We start from the raw sequence: 27,179 nt of genomic DNA on the forward strand, positions 1-27,179 counted from the left end.
TGTAAGATCGTGGTTTCAATTCCTAAATTGGGTGGTGTGTTGTGTTCTTGGTCAAAACACTTCATCATCTCATGTTGCTCTGTGATCACTTCAACACCTGGTGTGCGGTACACCGTTCACCTGTTCAGGCAACATCAATTAGATGGAGATTGTGAGCTAACGTACGGCACATTCATTCAATCATTATAAACAAATTACTTGTGCAGGTCATTCAGCAAGCTGAACAATCATATGTCATCTTTGACGGGAGAGTCCATCATGTGTGTGTGTATGTATAAAATTTCATTCAGTCAATAGTATACAGATCAAAACATACTCTGTTCCAATGTTCTTTTGTATGGTAATCATATTCTATTCCAATGTTCTTTTGTATGGTAATCATACTCTATTCCAATGTTCTTTTGTATTAGGTAAACACATTTTACTTTATTACTTAATATACATTGTTGGAAAATATTACAGGTTTATATTTACAGCAACATGAAATACCATTATGACATACATTAATACAATATTGTTCTTTAAAATTCCTTATGATATATATTTACAGGAATTCCAAGGATCAATTAATGACATTTTCATGGACCCTAGTGTGTCACTAGAATTGTTCACACAAGTGCCATTACTAATAGAAGTGCCATTTTATTTTCTTTGAGGGTGTAAAATATTCTTGTTCGCTTCCATTTTTTTCTGATTTTTTTTTTTTAGTGTGGCTGTGTTCATTTTCACAATATCTAAGTGGAATGTTGTCTATAAGTCTAGTAAGCTGGAGATAGACTTCACACACACACACACACACAAGACATTTCCCATGGTACTGATCAGTGAGGTCAAACTTGGGGCTGTGGTTTTGAAGTCATCTTCTTAACTGTGAAACTCTGCCTCAGCATATACCCTTTAGACAAGTGATTTTCAACTATTTTTTGCTTATTGACCCCTTTGATTCCCATTTTATTCTACTGGACTTCATAATCATTCACTATATATATATATATATGCATAAATCTTACTGTGTTTTTATAATTAAATATTATTAGGAATTGTATAAAAAACATTAAAATCAATTTATTGCGCATAAGTTTTAACAACAAAATCTTATATGGATCCCCTAGGGCCATATGAACCCTAGTTGAGAACTACTGCTTTAGACCATAAATTTGTAAGAGAGGGCTATATTTAATTGAATCAACACCCATTCTACATCAATAATCACCATCGTCGTTTAATGTCTGCTTTCCATGCTGGCATGGTTTGGACAGTCTGACTGAAAACTGGTAAGCTGGAGGGGCTGTACCAGGCTCCAGTCTGATTTGGCAACGTTTCTATGGCTGGATGCCCTTCCTAATGCCAGCCAGTCTGAGAGTGTAGTGGGTGATATTTTCGTGTCATAGGTACAGGTGCCATTGACCTGACACCAGCATTGGCCATGACTATGGTCTCACTTGGCTTGACAGGTCAACACAAACACGGTATATTGCCAAGGGTCTAGGTCACTTGTCACTGCATCCATTGATTTAGAAAGGGTGAAAGATGTTAAGTTACCTTGGTGGGATTTGAACTCAAAATATAGAAGGACATAGGAAAATACTTCAAATCAATAACTGAAACAATCAGTACCACAACTAATGCTACCACACTCACCACCACCACCACCACTGCTGCTATTACTAACAACATCAGCAACTTGCTGGAAGTTAAGACATAAATAGTTTCTTACTTTGTCTTTCTTGGTTTTCATTTCTTCCATTAAATCCTTGTGTTGAGTTTTCAATAGTTCTAATTCTTTCAGTACTGTTTGATGAATCTACAACAAACACAAACATAGTAAAATCAACTTCGACAATACTTTGACAATAACCATGAACACAGCTGATGCAAACACTTTTCTGTACAGCTGTGACATAGACCAATGTATACAGGAGATATGCTAATCTGTTACTGTTGCTTTTTTTTGGAAACAATTCATAAGGAATTAAAGAGTTGCATGCAATATCCAAACTTGTCCTGTAGTGTTTTAGATTTGTATTGTATTATTGTTTAATCCCCAGGCCAACACTGATTAAGCAGGCTTATGATTAAAGGCCCTCCAACCAAGACCTCCTTGTATTTTTTTTTACACAGATCATAGGGTAGTGAGGATTTTGTAGCTTATATGGTATAAGGCAACTTCACTAGTGTCAGTGTCACAACAAAATTTACCCAGTACTCTCTGTAAAGTGGCTGGCAAATGAGCTGAAACAAGGTGGGGTCAAAAGGACTCTTCAGTCTTGTTGAGTACATTAACCTCTCTAATTCTGGAGCCATTAAGAAATACACCCAGCACATTTTGTAAAGTGGTTGGTGATAGGAAGTGCATCCAGCCATAGTAACCAAGCCACCATGAAATGTACAAGCAAGACACCGTCCTCCAGTTTATCTAAGAGAGTAGTGACTTCAAATAAGGACTCAAACCAAGCCAGCAAGGAATGTGGATGTAAAATGATGACGATTTAGGGTTACATATTTTAAAGCATCCTTCCTTTTTAAGACAGTTTGATAGGTCAGGTGACAGTGTAGAGCTTCCCTCATTGGCTTGTACTCTGTAGTTTTGAAAGCATGTGGGTGTCAACTGGACAGCAAGTAAGATTAGTTCTGTATTGATCATGGCTCTTATGAGCTCTGTATACAATATTTTCTCTATCATCTGTATTTGCTAATTTGAGGGGATAGAGTGGCTCACATTCTGTACATCTCAGCAAATATCATGTTTTAAACCTTAGCATTGTATTTTGTTATAGACCACTCTACATGATTCTCTTTTCTTACAATGCCATGTAAAAGTGCCCATGCTGGTGCTATGTAAAAATGCTCAAGCCAGTGCTCTGAAAAAGCACCTGTTCCGATGCTATGCAAAAGCACTTGTGCCAGTGTCATATAAAAGTGTACACACTAATGTAGTTGGTGTTAGGAAGAGCATCCAACCATAAAAACCAAGCCAAAACAGACAAATGGAGCCTGGGCAGCCCTCAAATCAGCCAGCTCCTGTCAAACCATACAACCCATGTTAGCATGGAGAATGGACATTAATGATGATGATGAAGATGATGATAAAGATGATGATGATGATGATGAAGATGATGTGAAATAACTATTATAACAGTTTATTCTTTCCATAAATATTCACAGTTGCAGAATTAACCAAATTGAAAGGTTTATGGAAAAATGTTGAAAAAGACAATTCACAAAATATATAGAATTTACTATAACACACTGAATCTTTCATTATGTGATTAAAAAAATAATACAAGGGAATTGTTCTTACTTGTTGATGATCACTTCTTTCTTGCTCATGGCATTTTAGTTCAACTTGTTTAGCTTTTAACTGATTATCCAAAGAATTTGACTTGATCTCTTCAGATTCCTACGATGAGAAAATAATATAAAAAGGTAAAAATAGGTTACGTATTTCAAGAGAAATCACCGACATAAATAGATTTCTGAAATAATAAATTTTTCACCATGAATCTGAAAAGAATGGATGAATAATTTTACACCGAGTAATTTTATCCTATACAATATTACTTTTTAGGGTTATTTGTTTGTTTCACCTGGTTTTTAATGTACAAAGGATACTTTCAAGTTTAAAAGATGAGTGATTAGATATGTGGCTGATAGTGGTAATAGGGTGCTTCTTATATAAAACTAAAATTTAAGTATTCAAGAAATGAGAGTTCCAAGGTAAACTGAAGTCATGAAGAAATACAGTGAACATCATTTAATGAATAGTCTGGAGTGGAGACAGAGTGTGGATGATGAAAGGAATAAAAGATAAAATAATATATAGCAAGTAGGCTGAAATATTTTCAGTGAAAAAATGAAATCAATAACTGTTATAATTTCGAAATTTTAAAATTTGATTTTATTTCAAATTTCATACTGACAATAAGAAAGTGCTTAACCAATAAGAAAATGTTTAGCATTCAGATTATACTACCAAATGTAATCCTTATTTATCCACATTGTTTTGAATTTATCATGCATTATCTTGTAGCTTCGATAAATAATGACATTACTGAAATCTCAAAGCTATGAGACAATGCATGATTAATTCAAATCAATGTGAATATATATATGTATTACATTTGACAAAATAACCTGAATGCTAAAGGGGTAAATATCTACATAAAAAAAAAAAATAGAATTGGCATTTTCCGCAAGTCCTGTTGCCTCAATAAACTTGATATATCACAAAAAAAAATAGCTTTAAATATGACATTGTGCAACAGAAGATAGATTGGTATATAAAACAGCTTTCTGCAGTTAAGACTAATAAAATTTTGAGCGAATATATCTATCTTCCACAGCAGAAGGGGTAATGGTATATATCTAGAGCAGTGATTCTCAACCATTTTTTTTACCTATGGGTCTCTTTGATTCTTATTTTACTCAGATGGACTTTCCTAACAATTTGAGGTTTAAAAGATCCTATTATATGTTTATAATTAAATATTATTACGAAGTGTACAAAAAAAATTGTTAAAACAAACCCTTATATGAACCCCCAATAGCCATGTGGATCCCAGTTGGGAACCACTGATATAGAGTCATTTGGCAGCAATTGAAATATTTGTTTAAAATGAAATGGCAAATTTTCAGAAAGTGATTTGAACTTTACCCAACAAGTCTCCAATTCTAAACTGGGATCATCATTCTGACATTGATAATTTCAGACACAGGCATAAGGCCCAGGATTTGAGAGGAGGAGTAAGTCAATTAAATGAATCCCAATACTTGACTGGTACTTTATTTTATCAGTCTCAGGAGGAGGAAAGGCAAAGTTGTCTTTGGTGTGATTTGAAATCAGAGTATAGCGAGTCAAAATGCCATAAAGCATTCTGTTCAAGGCTCTAACAACTCCTCTGTCAATCCACCTCTTTGAGCTCGACAATGAAAATAATAATTAAAGAGACATTGAATGTACAAACCTGGTATGTCCGGATAATGGCTTGGCAATCTCGACGAATTTGCTCACATTCTTCTTTTGATTCTTTTAATTTAGTATTTAGAATTTGCAAAGAAGCTTTGGTCTCCTGGAAAAAATAAGAACAATTTTATTACTTTTCCTGTAACTGACAGTATGCTAAAAGAAAAGAAAGAAAAACAGATAGACAGACTAAGTCAGTGTGTCATCATCTTCATCGTTTAATGTACATTTTCCATGCTGGCATGTGCTGGACAGTTTGACAAGAGCTGCCCAGTCTCTAATTGTCTATTTTGGCATGGTTTCTACAGCTGGATGCACTTCCTAACACCAACCACTTTACAGAATCTGGTGGTACTTAAGGCGGTGAGCTGGCAGAAATGTTAGCACGCTGGGCGAAACACTTAGCAGTATTTCGTCTGTCTTTATGTTCAGAGTTCAAATTCCGCTGAGGTCGACTTTGCCTTTCATCCTTTCGGGGGTCGATAAATCAAGTACCAGTAACAAACTGGGGTCAATGTAATCGACTCAATCCCTTTGTCTGTCCTTGTTTGCCCCCCTCTATGTTTAGCCCCTTGTGGGCAATAAAGAAATAAGAATCTGGTGGTACTTTTTATGCACTACCAGCATGGTGCTTTTATGTAGCACCAGCACAGGTGCACTTTCCAGGACACCAGCACAAGTGTTTTATGTGGCACTGGCTCATGTGTAACGTATATTTTATAGGAAGACAGTATAATACTGGTAACAAGATTCATGGTATTGGTTCTTAACCCATTTCAGATCATCCAAGTACCATGATATAAATTTCTTGTTTTAAAGTTATTTAAATTAAAGCCTGCCATCAAAATTTATGTTAATTTATGCTATAGACACCAGTTTATTAATGACAGTTATTTTACTAAATACTATGTTATTTTCAAAACTAATTGAAACAAAGGTTGTGTATTTCAACAGAAATTTGGTAACAAAAGGGTTAATCAACAGTATTTTTCAGAACACTTTACAACTGTGGTGCTCCAGTATGGCCAAAGCCTTTGGACTGAAATGCATGAAAGAATAAAAGAATATGAAGCTTGAGAAATATTGGCACCATGTTTTTCTCAAACATATTTAGGGACATAGATGTAGCTGGCCCAAGTGAAAAAATTTTTTCAAGTAAATAAGAAATTGAAATTTATGGCAAACTCTGTCTTAATTTTCTTTATACAATAACATACTGGTTTCCAATTTTGGCACAATGCCAACAATTTCAGGGGTGAGGTAAGTCGATTACATTGACCTCAGTACTCAACTGGTAATTATTTTATCTGCCCCACCCCAAAAGAAAAGGAAAGGCAAAGTCGACCATGGCATAATTTGAACTCAGAACATAGCGATGGCAAAATGCTGTGAAGCATTTTGCCCATTATGCTAACAATTCTGCCAGCTCACTGCCTTTCTTAATTCAAGAGCACTCAGAGCACAAACCTCTCCAAGGTAACACCGTCTTCTCAGTGATTAGCCGGAGATGATTTTTAAAATGAGAATATCTGAAATAAACTTGACTGCTTTCACAAACAAGAACACTAAAGATGAACCTAACCGCTCCCAAAAATTAAATAAAAATCTTTTTTTAATAATCCAGAATCCTTGTCCGGTATTGGATCAATCCCAAAATATAATCAGTTCATGCTAGTCACGGGGCCAAACATCCCTGAAAGTTTCATCTGAATCCATTCAGCAGTTCTTGAGATATCTTGTCCATGGACAAACAAATAAACAAACATGACTGCAAACAATACCTCCACCTTTGCTAAGGTGGAAGTAATAATATATAATAAAACAGCAATGTCATTGGAAACATTTTTAACTAGGAATCCAAACAAGGAATTAAATAGTAATGGTTTTTACACAGACATCATACCTAAAACATTTAGGGGCAAGGATAGGTATGATGTTCAAACCTTTTACAGGGGTATCAGCATATAGGTGGCTCGAGGAATCAATTCTTTGAAAAGATAGAGTAAGAACCACATAGAGCCTTCTTCAGTGGCTCATAGTAGTAATAATAGAAGGGGACAAGAACTGATAGAAAGTTTAAAACTTCAAAGAAGTATGGTTATCTTTAGATTATATAGCAAACTGTGAAATAAACTGATCAAATTTAATGCTCCAGTGTGAATTTGCAGTTCTATTCAATATACTAGAGATAAAATTAATCCTTTAGTATTTAAACTGACCATTGCTAACCCAAAATATCTTACCAGTTTTATGGTCAAACTGGCCAAATATGGCCTCTCACACCTACCCTACAATGCCATTCAAGAAATAAACAGTAACATCATCAAAATCCTGAAGCTATGAGATAATGCATAACTAATTCAAAACAATGTGAATAAATAAGCATTACATTTGACAGAGTAATCTCAATGTTAAAAGTTTAAGAAAGAAGAAATAAAACTGTAAAAGAAAGAACTGAATGAAGAATTGTTCATTACTTTGTGAGCATCTGTTTCAACACCAAGTTTATTCTGTGTCCACTTTAAACGACCCTCACAAGCTGATAAGGCTTCTTTTTGCTTTTCAACTTCACGCTGTACAACAATGAAGTCTGCAGACTGAAATACAGAAGAAAATAAGAGAGATTCTTAAATGAGTAATTCATTATCGCCATTGTTATCATCATAATCATCATCATCAAACATCTGCTCTCCATGCTGGCATGTGTTGGAATGTTTGGCAGGAGCAGGTAAGGCCAGGGTTCACACCAGACTCCATTGTCTGTTCTGGCATGGTTTCTATGGCTGGATTTCCTTCCTAATGCCAACCACTTTACAGGGTATACTGGGTGTTTTTTATGTGGCACCAGCATGAGTACTTTTCATGTGACACCAGTGCTTTTTATGTGACACAACACCAGTGCTTTTTATGAGGTACCAGCACCAGTGCTTCTATGTGGCACCTTGATTTTAAGATCTCAATTCTGTTCTCAAGTACAGCAACGTGTTACATTCTTCATAATGGTTACTCTATGCAGGCTATGGCAGGATTTGAACAAAGACTGCAAAGAACCAGAACAAATACTGCAGTACATTATTTACATTTGACAGATATTTATCCTCATCTTGTTTGTTGTTAGCACAGTGTTTCAGCTGATATACCCTCCAGCCTTCATCGGGTGTCTTGGGAAATTTTGAACCTGGGTTCACATTCCTAAGGTATTTTTCGATGTTATTATTACTATTATTATTACTATTCAGGTCACTGCCTGGAATTGAACTCGGAATTTTGGGGTTAGTAGCCCGCACTCTTAACCACTACACCATATGCCTGAGAAGGTTGGAGGGTATATCAGCCAAAACCTTGTGTTAACAACAAACAAGATGAGGACAAAAAATATCCATCAAATGTAAATAACATATATAATTCCTCATCTCTTAAATACAGAACTGTAAATACTGCAGTGTTTTTGGGGTTTTTTTCCTGTTACACACACACACACACACACACACATACTAAAAGTATTGGTTTGAAAAAATTTAAATACCTTGCTTTCCAGACGACCAATATACTTTTGTCGTTCAGCCTTAAAATTATTTAATCTACTTTGCAGTATTTCTTTTTCTTTTGAACTTTCTCTCAATCGAGCATCTAATCGTTCAGATCCTTTCTGCATCTCTAAACCTTTACGTTCAGCTTGGGCATATTTTATTACCATCTCTTCTTTCTCTCGTTTGTTCTCTTCAGCTATCTTGGTTAGCTAAACAACAAGGGAAAAAAAAAACAGGAAAACAATTTTTTGTTTAAATGTAAATTTTAAGTCATTGTCTATAAATATATAAACACTGATTTTTGATACAGGTACAAGGTTATAAATTTTAGGGGAAGGATGCAGTGGATTATATTGAACTCCATAGTTCTTAAATGGTATTTGTTTAAACCATGATACTTAAATAGTACTTAAATCTCAAGGAAGACTCTATATAATTACTCAACTAGCTAAAAATAGCAGTTAGACTCCTCCAAATCACATTGCATTGTTATTACAAAGGAAAGGACAAAATTACATGATATAGTTCTAGATAACCTAAAAAAGTACATACACACACACACACACACACACATATATACACATGCATACGTATCCTTTGCCTATTCCTATCCTCATTACCAAAGATTGTGGACCATTGTGGCATGCACCCTCTCTCTCCATTGATTCCTGCCTCCAGCCATATTAGCGCACTCAGCCAAAAGTCTTTCAGTTCATTCTTTGATATCTTCAACCCAGCATCTTCTCAGTCTCTCCATTCCTAGTTTCCTATTGACTCTTCCCTCTAAGATGTGGATGCTGAGGTTCTAGGCCCTTATGACATGCCCAAAATACTGCAGCTTCCTTTGCTGACAGTTGCTAAATATTCTATTTCTTTTCCCCATTTCTGACTCATTTCTTCAACGGTCAGTCCAGCTGATCTTCAGTACTCTTTGGTAGCATGTTGTTTCAAATGCTTTGTGTTCAGCAGTATTGTTTGCTGTTAGGGTCCAGCATCCATATTCATTCAATGCAACAAGCCAAATTAATGTCTTCAGGACTTTTAATTTGATGTTCTTGTTGAGAGCTCTGCCTTTCTAGATTATATTGAGTAATTTTAACGCTGATCTTTCAGACCTGAGCGATACTCTTCTTTCAAAGCCTGTATCTCCTGATTGTTCAATGACCAGCATCCAGATATTTGAACTTGGTGACCTGTTCTAAGGTAGCCCCTTAGTATCAGATGTCAAACTGGTCTGGTGTTCTTTCAACTGCCACATGTAAAAAAAGGTAAAGTTACCTACTCAAGTCATACTAATTCACAGGGAGCTGGTTTCCTGGTTTCATGACATATATATTCTCCATTTGGACGGGACACTGGTCCATCATAAGATTACTCATTTTTACCAGCTGAGTGGACTTGAGCAACGTGAAATGAAGTGTTTTGCTCAAGAACACAATGTGTCACCTGGTCTAGGAATCGAAACCACAATCTTATGATCATGAGTCCAACACCTTAACCACTAAGCTACATGCTTTTGCTACTGCTACATGTCTCTCTCTATCTCTCTCTCTCCCTCTCATATATATTTTGGTTTGTGTCTATGTTTTCGTTTCTCTTTGTGTTCGACGTCCCTTTGGTGTTCTGTACTCATATATGTGTGTATATGTACATGTAGAGGTAGGTACGTACATATATGTTTATATATATGCATATGTTTCATTTCATTTATTAATATATTATATGACTAAACGCACGCACCCTCTTAAGTAAGATTGTTCTGTATATCAAGTTTTTGTCTTGATATTAACTCTCACGCGCACTCTTCACCTTTCTGTCCCATCCCTATTCTTTGATTTTCTTTTTCCCCCACTTAACTTGTCTCTTCCTCTCTCTCTCATTCTTCACTCTCTCTCTCCCCCTCACCATTCTTCATGGTCTCCTTGCAGCCTTTCCCCTTCTTCTCTCCCTTCCTCTTGCTCCTCCTCCCCCCTTCCCGTTGTCCACCCGCGACGATACTTCCGCCCTGACTGTCTTTTTGGCCTGGCCTTCAAGGCAACTGGACGACATTCTTCCTGCTCTCCTGTCGTTCACAAAAAATTCTGCGTTTGCAATACCTTTTTCGTTCGGCGTCAACAGCCCTTCTTATCTTGTTTTTCCCTGTCCTGTCTTTTATTGTTATATTTTTTTACTGTTTATATTTTTGTACTGTCGTTACTGTCCTGTTTTTTTACCATTTTTTTACCATTTTTTACCCCTCTGCGAAAAGATCTCAGAATTTTAATTGATTTGCTTTTCGCAGGAAGGAAAGTTTCTTGTCGAAGATACGTCTTGCTTTTATCCTTCGAAACGTAAAGTAGACGAAACCTTAGCGACTGAAGAAGGGGTTTTTTCGTTGTGTTAATTGTCCTGTACTCCATTTTTTGTTGTTTTTAAAAGAATGTCCAGTTCCTTTGGTTTGTGTCTATGTTTTCGTTTCTCTTTGTGTTCGACGTCCCTTTGGTGTCCTGTACTCATATATGCGTGTATATGTACATGTAGAGGTAGGTACGTACATATATGTTTATATATATGCATATGTTTTATTTCATTTATTAATATATATATATATATATATATATCACCATTTAACATCTGTTTTCCATGCTGGCATGGGTTAGATGGCTAGACTGCAACTAGTAAGCCAGAGAGCTGTACCAGGCTCCAGTCAGTTTTGACTTGGTTTTTATGGGTGGATTCCCTTCCTAATGCCAACCACTCCCCAAAGTGTAGGAGGTGTTTTTTTTACGTGTCACTGGCACATGTGCCTTTTATGTGTCACCAGCACATCATCAGTACTAACCGCAACTATGATTTCACCTGACTTGACATGTCTTCTCAAGTACAGCTAATCTCTCTCTCTCTCCCTATATATATATAGTGTCTTGGGAGGGTCATTACACCAGTAATAAACAAAGTGTGTGTGTGTATATATATATATATATATATATATATATATGTGTAAACATCTTACATATATCCACGCATATATGTACATACACATATATACATATAAAACACACACATACACATATTTATATATATATATACATATGTTGAGAAATTTGCAAGGTGGCCACCTACCTGGTGTATTTTATTTTTATATTCATTTTGAAAATCACTAATGGTTTTCTTAGTCAACATCTCCTGAGAAGATAGCTTTTCTTTTGCGGCTCGGATTTCATTATCTTTCTGGACAAGGTTATCTTCCAACTGTAACATAATAATAATAATAATAATAATAATAATAATAATAATAATGATTGTTTTTATTTGCCAGCAGAGCGAAGGATGAGGGGGACAATACAAAGATAGACATAAAGTGTGAGGGGTTTACATATATTGGAATGGTTATTAAAAAAAGGAATGTATACACGGAATACATTAGAAGAAGGGAAGTATAAAATTGTTTCAAAATTTGGCACAAGACCAGCAATTTTAGAGTGGGGCATAGTTGATAATATTAACCCCCAAAAGTGGTACTTAATGTTATTAACCCTGAAAGGATGAAAGGCAAAATCAACCTCAGCAGCAGCAGCAATAATAATGGTTTCAAATTTTTGCACAAGGCCAGCAATTCTGGGAGAGGGAGTAAATTGATTGCATCAAGCCAAGTACTCAACTGGTACTTTTTTTTTACTGACCCTGAAGGGATGAAAGGAAAAGTTGATCTCAGCGGAATTTGAACTCAGAATGTAAAGATGGACAAAATAATAATAATAATAGTAGTAATAATTTTGGCACAGAGTCAGCAATTTTAGTGGGAAGGCATGGTTGATTATATTAACCCCAGAACTGGGACTTTATATTAACAACTCCGAAAAAATGAACAGCAAAGTTGACCTCAGCAGCATTTGAACTCAGAATGTAAATCTGCAAGAAATGTCACTAAGCATTTTGTCTGGTGGGGTAATGAGTCTGCCAGCTCAAAGAAAGAAATCATGAAACAAAGACAAAAACAATAAAAATACTAATTTATGTAAAATGTAATTTTTAAAAGTAAAACCTTAAAATCTATAAAACATCAAGCTATAGTAAAAATGTTATAATACAAATTTTATGATCCATACTTTAAAAGATGCTGAGATTATTAATGCAGAGGCATAGATATAGCTGGGTAATTAAGAAGTTTATTTTGCTGCCATATAGTTTTGAATTGTAAGCCATTGCATGGCAACTTTGGCATGTGGCATAATGTGGTCTATCCAATACTGTAAGTTTCATTAGGTCTATGTAAACTGTGTGAAGAGACTATCATGTCTGTGTGTTAGCAATAATGATATGTCAACAAAAAATGGATTCTCGGAAAGATATGCTAAAAAGAATAGAAATAGAAAATACCCATAACTTGGTTTAATCCTCTTTTCAATTAACAAGTTTCTACTCTTATGACTAAAATGATTTTCAGCCTTTTGCAAAAACACTTCCCCTTTACCCATAAAGGTTACAAAATTTTTAATAAAACTTCAATAAAAGATATGTATTGGATTCACTTGAAATTTATTCAAATCAAGTTATAGTCATCATCTTTACATGTTTTAAAATCAGCTTACAGCACAGACACAAATTTGTCTACATTTATTTGGAGTCTTAAAAGCAATAGTTTAAACTATAGCAGTAAAATGGAAATTAATAGGTTTACTATAAACCACATAATTATCCTAACAGGCTGTTTATGTTGCATTTCTGAGTTTTATGAAATAACATTTTCCAATCTCTCTTTAATTGCAATTAAGAGTTGGTAGCTACTTGCATTCATTGTGTTTTTCAAATGCTAAAATATTTCAAATCACTTCTCAGAACAAATAACTGAAAATAGTTAAGGAGAGCAATATCTTCTTTTGAAATATTTTCTTTCATGACAGCCTTGATTTATGAATACCATGCTATAAACTATTGATTTCATTCAAACAAATGTTTTTAATTCTTTTAAAGAGGAAACATTACACCATTTTAAAAGCACACATTAGACTACATTGACTAATGTAGTCTTAGTTATACAGTGTCTGAATAAAAGAGAGAATGGTTGAAGTGGGTACGGCTTTGGACACAGGTCAGCTTGACCAGTGCTGACCTGGAAATAAAGACTGACTTATAAAACCAGATATAACTATGTATTAAAACTCAGTCCTAACTTCTGTCAAATCATCAGCTTTTGTAACATGAACACATATGTGATGTTATGATAATTGTGAACTTAGAAAAACACATTAAATAAATATGATACTGATGAGCTAGAAAAGAAATTAGTTTAACCCTTTAGCATTTGAACCAGCCTTTCAGGCCCAAATATTCTGTTTTATGTTCAAACCACCCAGATTTAGCCTCTCAATGTCATTTTAAAAATAAACAATTACATCATTGAAATAGTACAGGAGATATTGCATAATTAATTCAAAACAATGTGAATAAATAGGCATTATATTTGACAGAGTAATCTGAATGCTAAAAAGTTAAGACTATCCATACCAAAGACACATATAAGCACCACTAGCAGACAGCTGTAAAATCCCAGAAGTATTTATATGTACCCTACTTGTTATTTTGTAAAATCCCAGAGATGTTTATATGCATCTTTTAATAGTCTATATGGAATTTCATAGCTATAGAAAAGAGACACTTGTCTGCTTCTGTGGTATGGTTAGTGTTAAATTACTTAAGTAGGAAATAAGGAGAAAAAACCCCCCAGAAAACGATATTTCATTGAATCATTTTATAACATACCGCTTTCAACTGAGTTAAATACAAATCATTATCAGAGCAGGTATCGAGCTCCTTTCGATATGAATTCCTTTCCAGTTTAATCACTTCAAACTTTTCTTGTTGAGAATTAGATTGAGACTCTAATCTGAAATGAAAAATAATGTTTCAAAATTAAAGAAAACATTGGTATGAAAAGATCAATGAAGATGGAAGAACAATCACTTGGAAACAAACTTCAATGCAGGAGGTTAACTTCTTTGATTGGCAGAAAGCCACAAATTTGATCAAGTACAGGATCAAATCCAGTATTTGATCAAGCCATGTAGGATTAGAAAATAAAATTAAGAAATGTGTTGATTTTAACAATATTTTAACACAGAATACAGTAAAGAGCATAGTTCACTTTGCTAATGTTTCTGCCCAATGGAATATCCTTATTACCCATAATTATGTTGATTTCTACCTCCAGACAGCACTCACCTCCCATTCAGCCACACATTACAAAAACTACTTTTTCTAAACCCTACTGCTTTATTATTTGAAGTGTTATCTTGTCTAGCACCACCACCATTGGATTTAACTACATTTACAGTAGGAACAATATATATATTTTTACTACTTGCTTCAGTCATTAGACTGCAGCCATGCTGGGGCATCACTTCGAGGGATTTTTAGTCAAATGAATCAACCCCAGTCCTTTTTATTTTTAAGTCTGGTATTTATTCTATCATTCTCTTTTGTTGAATTGCTAAGTTATGGGGACATAAACACACCAACACCAGTTGTCAAGTGGTGAAAGGGGGACAAACATAGACATAAACTCTCTCTCTCTCATACACACATACACTAACGGGCTTCTTTCAGTTTCTGTCTACCAAACCCACTCACAAGGCTTTGGTCAGCCTGAGGCTATAGTAGAAGACACTTACTCAAGGTGTCATGTAGTGGGACTGAACCAGGAACCATGTGGTTGGGAAGCAAGCTTACCACACAGCCATGGTCAAGTGTTTGGGCAGTTATTCTGTTAACTATATAGACATTGGTTTTTCTGAAAACATGGAATGGCTTTTAAGTGTGTAGCTCAACAATCAGACTAGACACTTAAGCAAAAGCTAAAAGTTTGCATGATAATGTGCAGGGTAAGGAAGGCACATCTAATATAAAACTTTTTACTAGTTTGTAAAAGTTAATTTGAAAGGGTTAGAGTTACCTTACTTCGCTGCTATTACTGAGGAGCTGAAGAACATTACTTCTGGAGGAGGTTACACACAAGAACAAGAGTACACTGTTAATGAAAGTAAGGCTTTTCTGGAAGTCTACTAGGATTTTATTTCTAGTGAAGAACAATAAACACCAGGTATTGAAGCCTTTAAAAATTGCCTAACCCTTCCTGTGTAAGCAAATGCTACTGCTAACATGAAATTTAAACCCCTACTTGTGTATCACTCTGAGAATATACCTGTGACTAGTTTACAAACACATATTTGACATGCTTTAGAAAGGTACACAGCCAGACATAATTTTTCCAACTAAGCATTTAGACCAGTGGTTTTCAACTATTTTTTATCTATGGACCCCTTTGATTACTATTTATTTCTGGTAGACCCCAATAGCCATTCAGTGTTTAGAAACTAGTTTTATAGATATTTTTTTCAAAATTTCTATCTTCTTTATCACACATTCTATTGTGTACACTGAGAAAGAAATCTAGCTGTTTCTTGCAATAAATACTTTTAAAGTAAAACACTTTTATAGATCCTTAAAATATTACTGTGGACCCAATGTACTATTATACTTGTGTGGACCCCACAAAATCTTATATGAACCACCAGAGGTCATATGGACCTCAGTTGACTACTATTAATTTAGACAATACACCAAGTCAACTAATGAACTGTTATGATTTTTTTCATAATGTGAGAATGAAAAATATCCCCAAGAACATGACTTGTTTGCTCCAGCCAAAGAATTAAGATTTGATAGTTAACTTCAAGACATACCATCAGAGAAAAACTGAAATAGAGACAACTGGAAAAAGTACTGTAAAATTGATGAGCATTTCATTGGCTCTCTATAGTGAGTTCAATTTTACATATGGAAAACATTACCTAAATTAACATCCTACATCCAAAAACTGAGTTAGTTATCAACCACTTACTACTTCAAGAATAAATATGTCTATGACAGAAGAAAATAATAATAACAATGATTATAATAATTGCCTCAAAATTTGGCATAAGTTGCTTGACTTATACTATCAAAGATAAAAGGCAAAGTTGACCACAGTGAAATTCAAACTCAGTACATAAAGCCGGAAGAAATGCTATTAAGCATTATATCCAACATGCCACCTTAACAATATTAATAATTGTAAACCTAGAGAATTTAAAGTCTATCCATTTCATGCTTGTTGCTAATGGCCTTGAGAAACATGATTATGACACAATCTGTTGTATATAAAGTTTTGGCATTTTGCCCTTGACATTTTATTATTATTATTATTATTATTTTATGTTTGACTTTTGCTTTACATTTGTACAAGTTGGCTCCAAGTCTTACCCAGAGACCTCAAGAGACAACAAGTTGTAAGTTCATGTTGGTGTTATGCCTAGGGTGCCATATATTTGGTTTTGTACATAGTGTTGTTCTAGAGAATGTTTAAGAAACTATAAGAAAATTATGTTTGTTTTAAAACTTGAGATTACATAGAAAGTGTTTCACGTAGGATATGAGCAGTTTCCATGAGCACTATCTTTTGAATTTCTGCCATTTTGGGGTTTCATTCCCAGAGCACCTATGACAACAGGTATTGTTTTAGTCTTTAGGTTCCACATTTTGCTAATTTCTATTTCAAGATTTTTATATTTGCTCAATTATTATTATTATTATTATTGTTATTATTTTCCTAGACTGTTGTATTTAACACTAACTTCTTTCTGGTTCCCAGTTATGTGGTTAACAAGTATATCTCTTTTAAGATAGGATGTGAGTCTGTGAAATTGAACTCAGCATGGTCAGCTAATGAAACACTTCTTAACCCTTTACCATCTAAACCAACCATATTCAGCTAAAATATTCTTCCTGTTTTATGTTTAAACCAGTCAGATCCTGCCTCTCACACCAACCCTACAGTGTCATTCTAAAAATAAACAATCTCATCATCTAAGTCTTGAAGCTATGAAATAATATTATGATTAACTCAAAACAGTATGAATAAATGTTATATTGTCAGTGATGATATATGATGTGTGTGTGTGTGTGTGTGTGTGTGTGTGTGTGTATATATAACAATATATCACAGTACCAAATATAACCATATAACAATAAGCAATGTAACAATAGTTTGTTATCTTATTATAACCGTTTGCACAATAACAATCCAATACAGAATCAATAATGAGACTAACACTCCCACAGTTCAACCTCAACTCTCCACTGGCTCATCTAATTATAAGACCCGTCCAGTCCACTGACAGTCATGTGCTAGAGTGTCAGTTCACTCTACAACAATAAATAAGCCTTACATTTGAAATAGTAATCTGAAATTTTTGTATCTGGTTTGTGAAATTTTTGTATCTGTTTATGTGAATTCATGTGTTGGGACAAATTTTGTTGTGTCTATGGAGAGTCATTATGCTAATATTATTAACACATGAATTGGTTCAATTTCATTCCTTTATTATTAGTTAGTTGAATATTTAACCAACTGACTAATAACAAAAGAGTGAAATTGAACCAGTGTGTGTGTTAAAAATATTGGAATAATGACTTTCCCTAGACACAACAAAGTAATCTGAAAGCTAAAGGGTTAATATTATAGTGCTACCATCACTTAAAATTGAACCTGGGCCCTACCTTCCAGTATTGCAATTTTCAAGGAAAGAGCTGGGAGGGGGGCAATTTCACTGTGTAGGGCAAATAGATCTACTCATGGATAGTGTGACAATATATATCAGGTATCATTCTGAGAAGATCTGGTACTTATTCTTGACAATTAGGTGAAGTGATGTGCATAGAATTAAATATACAGCCCAAATATGTAATAAAAAGACAGATTGGTATGAAGTCATTTGCAAACATATTCCAACCTTAGACCCACAGACAAGCAGTCTTCTTACTCTACTACTATCACAGAAATATCTGCTCCTTGGAGCTGGAAAGTTTCATCAAGTGCTAACTTTTCTTTTATGGCTTAGTCAAAGGGAAAAGATTAGCATCTGTTACCTTTCTGAAGGGCACCAGTACTGATGCCAAAAAGAAAGAAAGAAACAAGAGACCAGGTAAAAATGCTTGGGCAAGTATTTCCTCCTATAGACCTGGCCTGACTCATACATGTAGGTGAACTTAGCAAATGGAAACTGTGTGGAAGCCCATCATGCGTGTGTGTGTGTGTGTTTGTTCATCATCATCACTTGACAACTTTAGTAGAGTAGCCCAACAGAATAGGTACCAGACTTCAAAAAAATAAGTACTGGGGTTGATTTCTTCAACGAAACTCTTTAAGGTGGTGCCCCAGCATGGTCACAGTTTAATGACTGAAACAAGTAAAAGATAAAAGAGTAGGCTACTCTGCTAAAGGATCCTGAGGGTCAAGTGATGGGGATATTAAACTCGATAGATTTCATGTACAAGGCAATAACCATCAGTTATGACCATACTCAATGTATATGACTATAACCAAAATGAACATTATGATATTCAAAACGTATGTAGGTGTGTGAGACTTTTATCATAATAGGCAGAGGTGTTCCCAACCACATGGATCCAGGTTCAGTCCCACTGTGTGGCACATTTTGGCAAGTGTCTTGTCCTAAAGCCGTGAGCTCACCAAAGCCTTGTGAGTGGATTTGGTAAACAGAAACTGAAAGAAGTCTGTTGTGTTTATACATGTGTGTGTGTGTGTGTGGTGTGTGTGTGTGTGTGTATATATAACAATATATCACAGTACCAAATATAACCATATAACAATAAGCAATGTAACAATAGTTTGTTATCTTATTATAACCGTTTGCACAATAACAATCCAATACAGAATCAATAATGAGACTAACACTCCCACAGTTCAACCTCAACTCTCCACTGGCTCATCTAATTATAAGACCCGTCCAGTCCACTGACAGTCATGTGCTAGAGTGTCAGTTCACTCTACAACAATAAATAAGCCTTACATTTGAAATAGTAATCTGAAATTTTTGTATCTGGTTTGTGAAATTTTTGTATCTGTTTATGTGAATTCATGTGTTGGGACAAATTTTGTTGTGTCTATGGAGAGTCATTATGCTAATATTATTAACACATGAATTGGTTCAATTTCATTCCTTTATTATTAGTAGTTGAATATTTAACCAACTGACTAATAACAAAAGAGTGAAATTGAACCAGTGTGTGTGTTAAAAATATTGGAATAATGACTTTCCCTAGACACAACAAAGTAATCTGAAAGCTAAAGGGTTAATATTATAGTGCTACCATCACTTAAAATTGAACCTGGGCCCTACCTTCCAGTATTGCAATTTTCAAGGAAAGAGCTGGGAGGGGGGCAATTTCACTGTGTAGGGCAAATAGATCTACTCATGGATAGTGTGACAATATATATCAGGTATCATTCTGAGAAGATCTGGTACTTATTCTTGACAATTAGGTGAAGTGATGTGCATAGAATTAAATATACAGCCCAAATATGTAATAAAAAGACAGATTGGTATGAAGTCATTTGCAAACATATTCCAACCTTAGACCCACAGACAAGCAGTCTTCTTACTCTACTACTATCACAGAAATATCTGCTCCTTGGAGCTGGAAAGTTTCATCAAGTGCTAACTTTTCTTTTATGGCTTAGTCAAAGGGAAAAGATTAGCATCTGTTACCTTTCTGAAGGGCACCAGTACTGATGCCAAAAAGAAAGAAAGAAACAAGAGACCAGGTAAAAATGCTTGGGCAAGTATTTCCTCCTATAGACCTGGCCTGACTCATACATGTAGGTGAACTTAGCAAATGGAAACTGTGTGGAAGCCCATCATGCGTGTGTGTGTGTGTGTTTGTTCATCATCATCACTTGACAACTTTAGTAGAGTAGCCCAACAGAATAGGTACCAGACTTCAAAAAAATAAGTACTGGGGTTGATTTCTTCAACGAAACTCTTTAAGGTGGTGCCCCAGCATGGTCACAGTTTAATGACTGAAACAAGTAAAAGATAAAAGAGTAGGCTACTCTGCTAAAGGATCCTGAGGGTCAAGTGATGGGGATATTAAACTCGATAGATTTCATGTACAAGGCAATAACCATCAGTTATGACCATACTCAATGTATATGACTATAACCAAAATGAACATTATGATATTCAAAACGTATGTAGGTGTGTGAGACTTTTATCATAATAGGCAGAGGTGTTCCCAACCACATGGATCCAGGTTCAGTCCCACTGTGTGGCACATTTTGGCAAGTGTCTTGTCCTAAAGCCGTGAGCTCACCAAAGCCTTGTGAGTGGATTTGGTAAACAGAAACTGAAAGAAGTCTGTTGTGTTTATACATGTGTGTGTGTGTGTGTGTGTGTGTGTGTGTGTGTATGTGTGTGTGTGTCCACCACCACTTGGCAACTGGTGTTGGTTTGTTTACATCCCTGTAACTTAGTGGTTTAGCAAAAGAGACCAATAGAATAAGTACTGGGGTCGGTTTATCAACTAAAAAAAAAACCCCTTCAAGTCAGTGCTTCAGTATCACCACAGTCCAGTGACTGACAAAACATAACCAGACTGTGTGTGTGTGTGTGTGCGTGTGCGTGTAACTATAATCAGAATGGGTATGTTGACATTAACTAAGTGTTGGAAAGAGTTATTGATTTGCTTGCTCTTTGCATGAAGGACTGAGAGAGAAATGTTCTCCACAGCATGTTATGATCGCAAAGGATAACGCACGGTACGAGTGTGTATGTCAACTCTGCATCTATGAGTATTGATCTATAATGTATTCAGTGTGTGTGTGCTGGTCTGCTAAGAAGAGCATGTGCGTGGGGGGGGTGTAATGTGATGGAATAAGTGTATTGTATAATTATGTTGTGAATAGTTGCTATTGTTGCTGTTGTGTGGTACAAGGTAAGCCCTGATGACATATACCCATGATCAAAGACATTCTAGCCTTGACTATCCTGTCTTTTTAAGGACACCTAAAGTACATTATCTCATGTAACTTAGGGTTTAATCTGAGGGAAATTTGGTTGCTATCTCTAGCAAGTTGATTGAACACATCAATGCTTCTTTGTTAGATATATTTAAATGTACCACAGTGTGGGAGGGAGGGACAGAGAGTGTGTGTGTGTGTGTGTGTGTGTGTGTGTGTGTGTGTGTGTGAGAGAGAGAGAGTGTGAGAGAGATAGAGTGTGAGAGAAAGAGAGAGTGTGTGAGAGAGGGGGAGAAAGAGAAAGAGTGTGACAGAGAGGGAAAAAGAAAGTGTGTATGAGAGAGGGAGAGAGAAAGTGTGGGAGAGAGAGAGAGGGAAAAGAAAGAAAGAGTGTGTGTGAGAGAGAGGAAAAGAGAAAGAAAGTGTGTGTGTGAGAGAGAGGGAAAAGAGAGTGTGTGTGTGAGAGAGAGAAGGAAAGAGAAAGAAAGTGTGTGTGTGTGTGTGTGTGAAAGTTCAAGCTTACTGGCATGTGTCTATGCATGTATGTGTAAGAAGTGAACAAGAAATGGAATTGTATATTGTTGGCGCTGCAGTTTCTATGCATATGTGTGTAGGTGTGTGTGCATGCATGCATACGGTGTGCCTGTGCATATTTTTGCATAAAATAAATCAGACAAAGAAATGGGGGGAGATGGAGAGTTGAACTTGCTGGATTGTGGCATTGAACTTGCTGAATTGTATGCATGCATATGTGAATGAATGTATACATGGATGTGCATATGAATGCATGTATATGAATATGTGTGTGTGTGTGTGTATGCATGCATGAATGTAAGTGTGCATTTATGTGTGAATATGTGTATGTGTACGATGGAGAGACAGACAGACAGAAAGAAAGAGACAGAGAGAGAGGAAGTATATGGTTGGTGCTGCTTATATGACATCCAGTCAGTTGTATTAGTTTGCATCCACAAGCACCAGCAGCAGCAGCAGCAGTGGAAGCAGCAAAAAAGCTGCAGTAACAGTGCAGTTGTTGACCTGCAAGACTCAGCCTGTTGATGCAATCAATGTTAATTATTATACAAGCAGTGAAGGAATGTAAAACCAGTTTCCTATCCTAGACCAATGGCTGGTGGTTGGTCACCTCTGACCTACCCCCAACCACTGCTGCACTTGGCATGGGGGCATGGGTAAAGGGGGGTTATTGGCTCCAGGAGTTCAACTGTCATAGGGCAGGACAGAGAGAGAGAGAGAGAGGGGAGAGTGTGGAGGAAGAAGAGAGAGGGGGAAAAGAGAGGGGAGAGAGAGAGAGAAAGACAATGGGGAAAAGAGAAAGGGGAAACAGAGATGGAGAGAGAGGGGAAAAAGGAAGAGAGGGGAAGAGAGAGAGAGAAGGGAGAAGAGAGAGAGAAGTAGGAAGACAGGAAAGATAGTGAGACATGGGGAAAATACACACACACACACACACACAACTACGACAACAACAATGCATTCTAGTTTCTGAAAAGAAATCCGAGCTCCATTTCCTTATTTTTTTTTTTTTGTTCTTCCTCTTTCTTCTCCTCCTCTTTATCATTTCTACCTCCATATTTATAAATAACAACTACCACCCAGGCTATCACTATTACAACAGCAGTAACCATCATCACCACTATCATAATTACCAACACTAGATCAGGCAAACCAATTGAGGGTGGGGTCAAGGTTTCTGGGGAGTCCTCTACTTGGTTGCTTGACCTGCTAAATACAGCAGCTATATCTATATATATATCTCACATTACACCAATGTGTCTTTCCTGTCTTAAAGGCAGAAAGGGCACAATGGATAATGTAGCCCTAATACATTATGCCTGAAAAACCCCCACAAAAACCCACAACCACAACTAAAACTACAATGGAACAACAAAAAAGGTTTCTAGTACAACCACAAGTACAACTGTTTGCACAATTATCATATCTCCTATCATCAGTACCACCACAACACAACCAAACCCCACCACAATAACTAGATTAATGACTATCACAATTATTAGAACCACCCTATACCCCATAGTTCTTTCTCAAACTAGGTTCTAAGAAACTCTAGGCTCAAGGAAAACACAGTGAGGTTATGCAAATTAAAATGTAATTAAATTACATAAAACAAGAGCACTCAGAGAGCGCAAACCTCCACCAAGACAACACTAATGTCCTCTCAATGATTAGCCAGAGATGATTTCTAAAATGAGAATATCTGAAATAAACTTGACTCCCCTCACAAATGAGAATACTAAAAATGAAACTGACCGCTCTCAAAAAAATTAACTAAAAAAAAAAAAACAGAAAAATAATGCAGAATCCCTGTCTGGTACCAGATCGATCCCAAAATCTAATCAGTTTGTGCCAGTCATGAGGCCAAACATCCCTGAAAGTTTCATCCGAATCCATTCAGCAGTCCTTGAGATATCTTGTCCATGGACAAACAAACAAACACGACTGAAAACAATACCTCTGCCTTCACTAAGGTGGAGTTAATAAGGCAAAGAGCTGGCAGAATCATTAGCACACTGGGCAAAATGCTTAGCAGTATTTCATGTGTCTTTACAATCTGAGTTCAAATGTACTGAGATTGACTTTGTCTTCTATCCTTTCAGGGTTGCTAAAATAGGTACCATTTGGGCATGAGGATGGGGGGGGGGCATGTAATTGACTTACCTACTCCCCCAAAGTTGCTGGCCTTGTGCTAGAACTTGAAATGAACAAAATTAAATATCCACCATTTTCAAAAGAAGTTATACCACCACCGCTGCTACCATTGTCATATAATGTCTAGTTTCCATGTTGGCATTGGTTGGATGGTTTGACAAAGATCTGGTGAGATGGAAGGCTGCATTGAGCTCCAATATCAGCTGTGGCATGGTTTCTTTGGCTGGATGGCCTCCCTAATGCCATTGGTACTGGCACTAATGAGATCACCAAATAGCTTAGAAGACAAAATGCCTTCGATGAGTGGTGGGGGCATAATATTGGAGGAAGTGGCTTTATGCCAGGTTTTGAGAGGTTGAAGTATGATAGAAGGATAGAAGCAGGTGTCTTGCTGTACAGGAGATACACAACTACCCCAATTGGAAAGAGAGAATAGTGATGGTGGTGATGAGGTGTCAAGGAATAGCCTCAGGGTACAAGAAGGTGAATATAAAAGAGGTATGGGTTTTATGAGTTTTTTTAACAATTGCATAATAGGTTCCATGTAAAAATAAGATTGATAATCACCATCATTATCATTTTAATGTCTACTTTTCCATGCCTGCATTGGTTAGACAGAATTTATCAAGGCAGACTTTCTATAACCAAATGTCCCTCCTGATGCTAACCCTCACTTGTTTGTAAGCAAGATAATATTTCCCTCATAACCAAACACATTTTCATAGAAAACTGGAAACAAACAACACTGCTTGTATGATGGTGACATTTGTTTACACCTACCATGCAATGTGAAGACATGGAGGCAAACACACACACATGCATATACATGCACACACACATATATGATGAGTTTCTTTCAGCTTGTGCCAACCAAATCCATTCACAAGGTTTTAGATAGCCGAGTTCTATACCAGAAGTCATCTGTCCAAGGCGCCATACAATGGGACTGATCCTGAAACCATGTGGTTGGGAATCAAGACTTTTAAACCACACAGCCATGCCAACACGAAACAACTAACTGGAACACTGGTTCTGGTTCAATAACCACTACAACCACTAGTGAACAACCTCAACTACAACAACAGTCTCCACATACACTATAATGACCACTAATACAACTACAGCTACTGTCTTTAACAACCATCACACTGCTATTTCAATTACTAGTTCAATAATATCCACTGCAATAATTAAAATTAGCACCACAAACTATGACTACTAGTACTACCACCACAACAACAACAACCACTATTTCAGTCACTAGTTTAACAACTTCCACAACAGCCATCACAGATTCTATAATGATAATTACGGAAACTACCATCACAGCTACTACGGTAGCCACCCAAGTCTTCTAAACTAGTATAACAACTATCTCTATGTTTACTATAACCATCACCACTACCACAATATCCATTTTGAGAACTACGTCATTATCTATTACAACCACTAAGTTGTCACAGTAACATAATAGAAATACTAAACAAAACACCCTCATCACTGCTGTTGTTGTTATTGTCACCACAACTACTACCAAAACCACAATTAAAACCCAAAACAATAATAGCAGTAGCAACATTCACCATGACCAAAACCAACATCATAAAAGTGAAGACGTATTTGTATGGTCATTAACTTTGCAAGAAATAGCTGCTGAATCACACCCAACTGTCTTTTTTTTTTTCAAGAAAAAAAAAAAGGCTAATTTAAGACTATTTGTCAAAGTATTAGACACATAATGTCTAAGTAGAAAATGGGATGGTCATGGATGGAATGCTTTCGATCAAAAGTGTACTCCATTATAGCTGGCTTGATGCTAAACAAAAACAGCAAAAACTTAACCATAACAATGAGAGCTATCACATCTAAATGGATTTTGTTCCATACTGTTATTATGAAGCACAGTAGTATTACTAGACTAGACTATTAGTTCAGTTATGGGGCTTTTATAAAAATGACTTGAATCTAAAAGCTCTAAGCATCAAACACAAAAAATTTCCAATATCCCAGCTTTTATTGATTCCCTTCTTCTAAGATCTACTTATGCTATTAGAATTCTAAATATCTCCCATTATTTTTTTTAAGACTCTAAGCTACACCTACACTAAATAATAAGAAATAGTGTTATTTAAGAGAATGCAGTTAATAACAATGTAATACTAGGCTAAAATAGTTTTGGCAATCAAGATTCTTTGTCTATCTCGCTACTCTCATTTCTACATGGAAATTTCTCTGGGATCAATAATAAAAAAATTTAGCAAGATATTAGGATTGATTTGGGCCTAATCATCCTTGCCATACCAAAATTTATAATATGATAAAAAAGGATGTGAAATATATGTTGAGAAAAGAAATAATGATAGGGGATATATAGAAAAAGGATGACTTATTAGAGTGAACAAATTAGAACGTTTATCATCATCACCACCATCATTTAGCATCTGTTGTCCATGTTGGCATGAGTTGGACAGTTTGACCTGGGATGGCAAGCTGGAAGGCAGCACCAAACCCCAGTCTGATTTACCATGATTTCTACAGCTGGATGCCCTTCCTAATGCCAACCACTCCGAGAGGGTAATGGGTGCTTTTATGTGCCATTTGTGTGACCCTGGTATCTGCCATGACTGCGATTTTACTTAGCTTGATGGGTCTTCTTCTCAAGCATGACATAATGCCAAAGATCTTGGTCATTGTCTCTGTGAGGCCCAACACTCAAAAGGAGCTTTTCCATGAGGCCCAATGCTTGAAAGGTGCATTTTACGTGCCACCGGCATGGGAGCCAGTTATGTGACACCAGCATCAGCCATGACTACAATTTCACTTGGCTTGACAGGTCTTCTCAAATACAGCATATCGCCAAAGGTCTCGGTCACTAGTCATTGCCTTTCTGAGGCCCAAAGTTCAAAGATCGTGCTTCACCACCTCATCCCATGTCTTCCTGGGTCTACCTCTACCACAGGTTCCCTCTATACTTAGAGATCAACACTTCTTTACACTGCTGTCCTCATCCATATGCAGCACATGACCGTACCAGCGCAGTTGTCTCTCTTGCAAACTACATCTGATGCCTCTTATGCCTAACTTTTCTTTCAAGATGCTTACACTTAGTTATGTATGCAAGCTGACATTGCACATCCAGCAAAGTATACTGGCTTCATTTCTT

At 36.2% G+C, this 27,179-nt stretch overlaps 1 protein-coding gene across 5 annotated transcripts in view; it reads right to left on the bottom strand.

Moving 5' to 3' along the window:
- The window catches only part of LOC115218917 (coiled-coil domain-containing protein 186), a 145,129-nt gene that overhangs the window by 48,603 nt on the left and 69,347 nt on the right, over positions 1 to 27,179 (bottom strand). For all 5 annotated transcript variants that reach the window (XM_036508997.1, XM_036508996.1, XM_036508995.1 and 2 more), the window contains exons 3-9: positions 14,236 to 14,359; positions 11,596 to 11,724; positions 8,490 to 8,702; positions 7,441 to 7,560; positions 4,965 to 5,069; positions 3,302 to 3,400; positions 1,718 to 1,804 (exon numbers count right to left, since the gene is read on the bottom strand). In XM_036508997.1, coding sequence (XP_036364890.1) covers positions 1,718 to 1,804; positions 3,302 to 3,400; positions 4,965 to 5,069; positions 7,441 to 7,560; positions 8,490 to 8,702; positions 11,596 to 11,724; positions 14,236 to 14,359 — 877 coding nt within the window. The remainder of the gene's footprint in view (positions 1 to 1,717; positions 1,805 to 3,301; positions 3,401 to 4,964; positions 5,070 to 7,440; positions 7,561 to 8,489; positions 8,703 to 11,595; positions 11,725 to 14,235; positions 14,360 to 27,179) is intronic.

Source organism: Octopus sinensis, linkage group LG14 (assembly GCF_006345805.1).
Source record: "Octopus sinensis linkage group LG14, ASM634580v1, whole genome shotgun sequence".
Taxonomy (NCBI): Eukaryota; Metazoa; Mollusca; class Cephalopoda; order Octopoda; family Octopodidae; genus Octopus; species Octopus sinensis.